The 7,634-nt window shown below is 41.2% G+C and overlaps 1 protein-coding gene across 1 annotated transcript in view; it reads right to left on the reverse strand.

The window, feature by feature from the left end:
- Positions 1–1,748, reverse strand: part of TMEM72 (transmembrane protein 72) — a 54,959-nt gene extending 53,211 nt beyond the window's left edge. Inside the window, exon 1 of the mRNA XM_036769556.1 lies at positions 1,235–1,748. Within this exon, the coding sequence (XP_036625451.1) occupies positions 1,235–1,304 (70 nt within the window). The 5' untranslated portion in view covers positions 1,305–1,748. The remainder of the gene's footprint in view (positions 1–1,234) is intronic.
- Between the last annotated feature and the right edge of the window lie 5,886 nt (positions 1,749–7,634).

The raw sequence follows: 7,634 nt of genomic DNA on the forward strand, positions 1-7,634 counted from the left end.
CAATGACAATGATCGTAATGGGATCATGGATTTAAAACTAGGTAGGACTTCAAAGCCCCTCATTTGAAACTAAAGCTCAAAGAGGTTAATTGACTTTCCCCAAGATCAAACAGGAAGTGATTGGCAGGATTTGAATTCAAGCCTTTAGTATGATTTACTTGCTTAATGTACTACACTGTTGATGATAATCACGGTCATAACAAGCCAATGCATTATCCATGGAAGATTAAATATATAAAGAAAATGGGACAGTATCTTGTCCCAGAAGGCTGTCTATGTGAACTCCACTTTAAAAAGCTGAGTTTAGGATGACAATAGTAATCATAGTAAGTTCACATTTATATGGCACTTATGGGTGTACTGAAGACTTAAATGACAGTAACAATTCATATTTCTATAACTGGAGGCTTACAAAGCATTTTCCTCACAACAACCCTGTGAGATGGGTACTCTCATTATATCCATTTTCCAGATGGGGAAACCAAGGCTCAGACTGGTTACTCAAGCTCATATAGATAGCAAGTGTTAGAGTTGGACTATGAATCCAAGTCTTTCCCCTCCAAAGCCAGCGTGCTTCCCACTGCATAACAAATCCTTTTTCAAAAATGCCCATATTCCTGCTATCATTCCTTCATTTCCATCTCTGCTTCTGCTAAAGGGATAGATCGGGGTTGCCTTTTGGGGATCTTGTTCTAATGACAGAGAAACATATCATAGAATGTGAGAGCTGGGAGGGAACTGAGACACCACTGAGACCTATCTCTTCATGTTATGGTGAGTAGAATGAAACATCAAGAAGTGCAGCTTTTGTAACAGACGCAGACTTGGACTCCCTGATGCTGTCTATTGATCAATTTATTTATCTACTTATTAAACAGCTTGACAACTCAGTTCACACTCTATCCTAGTGTCAGAATTTCTCCGACACTGGGAACTCTCTCTGGAAGAAAGTTTTAACTTCCATGAACCTATGCCCTTCACTTGGTTAGAATGGATACAACTTGGTAAGTTTTGACCTGGTGGTCAGTTCTATTCACCATCATCCCTAGGAACAACTTATCTGGGGGTCTTGGGAAAGAAAGCCTTGGGTCATGGAGAATAGTGATAGACCAGATGAATGTCTCTTTCTTCTTGTCTGTTTCTTTCCCTTCCCCATGGCTTCCTATTCCTCTGGAAGGGCTGTTTGCTATGAACACACCTGAGGCAATAGAAAGGCTGAAAGAATTTGTCTTACCTGCTGCCGTGGAGATGCCCAAGAATCGACAGGAATACTCCAACCCGGTCCAAAACGCTTGCCACTTCATCCTTCTCCTCAAGGTGGGGGCAGCCAGCCTGGAGAGGCAGCCCAGGCTGCACTGACTAGCTAGTCCTGAGTGTTGCCTGCATGTCTCCCTAGAAGAATGCGAGGACCTGCGGGAGCTCCCAGAGTCCCAATGACCTTTCTGAAAGAGGCGTCCCCTCCCATTTTGTTTCCTAGAGGACTGTGCCTGCTGAGGCCCTGGAGGGCAGAGTGGAAGCAAAACAGGTTGTGGCTACATCCAGCCAGCTAATGCCACTTGGGTTACCTCCCAGAAGTGTGAATAAAAATCACCTTCCCTGCTCTCAGCCTTGCTCCCTCTTCCTACACTGTCTCAATGATTGTGCTTAATAATTACCTTGTCAGAATTCCTTTCTGAGACTGTAGCTATGTGCTGCTGGGTACATTGTGGCTTTACTCCCTCTCCACCCTCCTCCCCAAGCTTCACTTTGGAGTTGCTGTTGGATTGTAGATCAATCTGATTAAAGGCACATAAACTCCTTAGTGCTGGAGGGCAGCTCACAACAGCATGAATTAACCATTTGTGGCCAGGGATAGATTGGGGTTCCTTGTCAAAATCTGTTCATTTAAAAAGCTACACATTGCACCTGACCTGTGAACCGGGGTTGGAGCCTAACTGGAGATTATGTCATACATTGAAGCGTGTGCGTGCGTGTGTGTGTGTGTGTGTGTGTGTGTGTGTGTGTGTGTGTGTAGGCAAGTTTATGTCAAAGTCACTGTGCCCTTTTATACCTGAATGCTAAGAGACAGGATTTTGGTGGAACTCTGTGACCTTGGACTTAACCTCTCTGGTCCTTAACTTCCTCATCTGTTAAAAAAAGAAGAGGTTGGACTAGACGGCCTTTGAGGGCCCTTCTAGCTCTAGGTCTGAGAACCAAAGATCTCTCATCTTTCTTGAGAATTTGCACATTTTTTTTGTTAAATAAGATGCTCTTCTTCTCACTTCCCAGGCTCTGCAGTGGCTATAAATCGAACCACAGGTTCAGCAGCCATCAAAGAATTCCAGATGCTAGGGATGACTGCTGAGAGCTTAAAAAAGTCAAGTTAATATGAAATGTTGGTGTGTGTTAATGGCCACTTTTGGAAAAATGAGGCCTCAAGGGGGAAAAAAAGGACAAAGAAAGGCATATTCATAACTCATAGAAATCCCTTGGCTCTGATAAGGCTGCTGAAGGGTATCTTGTAGCTGATTTTAGAATTTTGGGAAAACTATTAAATATCTTCCACAGAATGGGGAATTATCAGGACCATAAGCCCAACAAGATATTAGGGAACAGATGATACATATTTAATGCAAAAATCACTTTTGCCCTGAGCTTGTCTCTCTGATGGGATTGGCAAGGCACCATTCTGACCCAGACCTTATCACTTTTCCCTCCTCAGTCTCTGCTGAGTGCAACGATATCCCATCTGTTGCCAATCCTGTGCTGGGATGGGAGTGGTGGGGGGAGAGACAACTTGAAAACTGCATGGTGAAAATTCACAAGGTATAAGCAAATGGAAGTGTCCCTTAATTCAGCACCAGGTTGAGCAAATGTAGGGACAAGAGGAGGCTCTTGGAGGGGACCTGTGCTTTCTGTGGATGTTGAGAAGTATATAAAAGACAAGAGTTAGAGGAGCCATGTTCATTGTTTCCAGTATTTGAGGAGCTGTCCTGTGGAAGAGGGATCAGACTATTCCTGGTGGCCCTTTGGGGCAGAATTAGGAGCAATGGGAAGAGGATAGAGAAAAGTCAACTTTGGTTTGATGAAAGGAAAACTTCTCAACACAAAGAGCTATACAAAAGGGGAATATGTTACCTTAAGAGTTAGTTAGTCTCATCCTGGCCCACACCCCCTCCCACAGTGAAGGTCTTAAAGCAAAGGCTTAATATCTCCTTAAAAACACATTGTGGAAGCTAGGTGGCACAGTGAGTAAAGCTCCAGCCCTGGAGTCAGGAGGACCTGAGTTCAAATCCAGCCTCAGACACTTGACACATGTACTAGCTGTGTGACTTTGGGCAAGTCACTTAACCCCAATTGCCCTGCCAAAAAACAAAAGAAAATACATTATGGAGTCTAATACGGCAGAAAGAACACTGGATTTGGATCCAAATTTCAACTTGGTAACTTTTCTGGGAAAATTGGAGCAAATTTTTTCACTTCTGGCACTCAGTTTAGAGGCTTACAAAGCATTTTCCTCACAACAACCCTGTGAGATGGGTACTCATCTGCACAATGGAGGGTTTGGACTGGATGGTCTCTGAGATCCCTTCTAGATCCAAATCTATGGTCCCTGATGGAATTCTTTATCTGGTATGGGGTAAGCTATGTGATAACGGAGGTCCTTTTCAATTATGAAATTTTGTGATTTTGTAATCTCATCCTACCACTTCGGAATTTTGGCATTCTATCACAGCTGCTTTGTGGAAGTCATCCAACTCCTTTTCACAGACTAAGAGGCCTTTCTCTATCTCAATAAACTAAGTCTAAAAAGCGGACCTTGGTGCAGTGGGATTGAGGGTTGGCTCCAGAATCAGGAGAGACTTTGGTTTCAATTCTAGCTCTGATATTTTTTAGCTGGGTGAGTCTGGGCAAAGCTACCTCATCTTCAGCTTTGGTTTCCTCATCTATAAAAAAGGGGGAAACAATACTTACTACTCCTACTTTACAGCTGTTGTAATGATTATATGAGAGTTTGGATGGAAAGTGCTCCATGAACCTCAACATACCATGCAAATGGGCGCTGTTATTAATAGAAGGGTGAAAGTGAGTGCCTAATGTGACCAGAAAAACTACTAAGGATACTGGAGTTAATTCTCATTAGTTTGTCAGCCAGACAGCTTTTCCCTCATTCAAGTCTCCTGGGACCAATATTTTGAGGGGGCTGTCCTGGGGGCAGATTCAAAATTTGCATCCAATGACCTTTTTAAAATATTCCCTGGGCCCTGCCATTTTCTTTATTTATTCCTTTTTGCATGATTGCAAATCTCTGGGAATTGCTTTTCCACATCCATCTTTTTGAGAGTGACCTTGCAACTATGAACACTCACCAAAATCCTTTTTTTTATGGTGGTGGGGGGAACGTTCAGGAATGTAAAGTCACCATCTGAAGATATTAGTTCTTTCATTAAAAGAATCCAAAGTGTGGCTGGGATGTGGCATATTTTAGCCAGAGTCTCAGAGTCACAGGTCAAAAATCCTCCCTCATGAGCCATTGAGAATAGAGATTTACAGTTAATTGGACAATTTAAAATGTACAAGATCTGAAAGGACAAGAATAAGCATAAAGGATAAATCATTTGTGGAGAGTTAGCTGTGCCCTCCTAGGATGTCATTCTTGCATAAATGTCTCCTCATGTTAATGTGAGAGCCTCATATCTCCCAGGGCTTTGAAAACTTTAGAAATCCTATCCACCATATTAACTGGGGAAACAGCATTCATTATCTCCAATGGATCTGAAGGATGAGTAGAGAGACAGAGAGGAAGAGGGGGAGGGGGAGAGGGAGAGGGAGAAGGAGGGAGAGAGAGAGACAGAGAGACAGAGAAAGACAAAGAGAGACAAAGAGACACACGCACACATAGAGAATATTTTTTTTTTGCATTATTGCATATATTGACACACAGGAATGTAGAATGTCACAGACAGATGGAAGTTTAGAGGTTTAGTCCAACTACTTCATTTTTTAGATGACGAAGCTAAGATCAATAAATAGAGAGGGGTAACGCCTGACACATAGTAGGTACTTAAATACTTGGATTGAATTGGTTTTAGTGATTTGCCTAAGTTCACATGGCTAATTGGTTTTAGATCCAAGACTAAAATTCAATTCCAGATGACCACATATCAGTAAGGCAAGATTCCTGACCTCGAAGATGACCGTGAACATTCCTGTGTAGTTTGGAATCACAAAGTGTAAAAGATTCTCTAGGTAGAAGGCTGAGGAAGTATAACATTTATTTAGGCACCAGAGGATCGAACCCCAGAACCAGTAATTCCAATTAGATATAGCAGTAATTGTATTCCAAACCAGTAACAACAAAGAAACTATAACACAGTATTACAGCAAGGAACCAAGTCATCCTGTAACCTTCCCCCCAATGGAGCCTTCCTGTAAACACTCATGAATCCCAACTATCTGCTTCCCTGCATTCTCTCCCCCCTCAGTTCTCTGGACTCTGTAGCTGCCTAGTTTCCACTCTCTGTTCTGCACTCTCTCAGCAGCTCTCTGAGTTCTGTACCTCACTAGTCTGAAGACTTTCAGCTCTGTCATCTCAAAGTTCTTATTTCTTCTCCTTGGGCTGAATTCCAACCTTAATGGCTACCTTCTGGGTATATACACTCTTCTTAGGGTCCAAGGGTCTCACACCCAATCAGAGAAAGGGTGTAGGCCTGGGGCTTAGCACTTAGTAAGTAAAGAGTGTAGGCCTGTCTCTAATCAAACCTCCTTTAACTGGCCCCACCTGAGGCCTATTGAATGAGAGGAAAAGATCTCTAATCACTGATTGGCATCACAGACAAGTTCAATATTTTTTTCCACTATACCATAGAGGTCAAAGGCTATTTTACCTACAACCTTTTAATAGTGATTGCTTATTCATTTATCTAAAAAACAATTAATTATCACTTCATGTGAAAACTCTATGCTCCAGAACTTCAGATCTGGTGTCACATAGGTTCAGTTCAGTCTTGATAACCTATTGATGCTAACTCTAAGACTTGAATCTCCACCCAGGGTTTGCCCAAGGAATATCAGATTTTGGCATCAAGCCCAGGTACTAGGATAGGTATAAAGATGATTAAGACAAAGTCTTCGTCCTCAAAGAGATTAGAATCTCAGAATTATTATGTTTGGGTTTGAATTATTCCTTACTACATGCCTAAGGTTGTGTCAACCAGATAGTGAAACAGCTCTGATCCCTTCACTCAATTGACTGAGGAAATCAAACTGGTTTGAAGGCTTCTAAAGGGTTGGGTTCATGTGTCATTCATTCATTCATTCATTCATTTTAAAACTATTGAGGGGATGCTGTATGAAAGGCATTGTGTTGATCACACAATGTAAGGGGTATAAAGACAAACAAGAAATAGCTCTTATCCTCATGGAACTTAAATTCTAATGGGGAAATAAGATGTGCATACGGATTTCTCCAAAATAGGGCATTCTATAAGCTGCATCACAGAGGTGGCATGGTCGAGTAGAATTAGTATTGGAGTTGAAATGAGAAGATGTGGATTCAGGTTTGAGCTTTATTTACTACCATTGGCTCTGTGGCTTTGATAAGCACAAATAGGTAGCAGACCTAGATTGGAATCCCAGTACTCTGGCTACATGTGCCCTCTCTGGATCTCAGTTTGTTCACTTGTAAATAATAATCATTGCTAGCATTATATGATATTTTCAAGTTTGCAGCATTTTTGATCCTCATTACAACCCTAGGGGGTAGGTACTATTATTATCACCTCCATTTTGCGATGAGGAAATTGAGGCACAGGGGGCTTAAGGGAATTGTCCAGGGTTACCTAGCTAGTAAGCACCTGATGCAGGATTCAAACTCACGTCTTTCTGGGCTTACGTCCTGGGCTTAATCCACTTATCCACCAAGTGATTTTGATTAAATGAAGGGGTTGGCTTTGATATTCTGTAAATCACTTATTCACTTTGAACCTCAGTTTCCTCATTTGTAAAACTGAGATAATAAGACTTATAGAACTTACATCATAGATGGTTGTGAGGATTAAATGAGAAGCTGATTTTACTGTTTATAATATTGATAGTTGTAAAACGCTATATATTCACTTATTCCTTCCATATGACAACTTTCCCCATTGCAGTTTTGATAAATCACAGGTTGACATAAGAAATCAAATGGGAATTTTTTGGGAGTTTTGCAGAAGCTGTAGATGACATCCAAAGGTCAGCAGACAACACAGAGAAAGTTTAGAAACTCTGAGGTGCATAAAATATGTCTATAGTATTGTATGATATCAACATGTTTTATCTTTTAATACCATAAATACACCCAATAAATACATCCCCAAATATTCAATATCAACAATAAAGTACTGTAAACACCCCATAAAAAAGAAAAAAATCAGACTTCTCTGATATGAAGGGAGGGCCAAAAATTTTTACATGAATTTTCCAGATTGTTGGGGTGTCACTCCCCTAAACCCCACTATGTGGAAGGGACAACTGTATAGTTTAGAGGTTCATTTTTGTTTCTTGGGCCCCTTTGACAATGCAGTGAAGCCCAAGTATCCCCTCTCAGATTTGTATTTTTAAATGAACAAAATAAAATACAGAGAATTACAAAAGAATACGAAGGTTAGTGA

The sequence above is a fragment of the Trichosurus vulpecula genome, chromosome 8 (assembly GCF_011100635.1).
Source record: "Trichosurus vulpecula isolate mTriVul1 chromosome 8, mTriVul1.pri, whole genome shotgun sequence".
NCBI classification, from domain to species: domain Eukaryota; kingdom Metazoa; phylum Chordata; class Mammalia; order Diprotodontia; family Phalangeridae; genus Trichosurus; species Trichosurus vulpecula.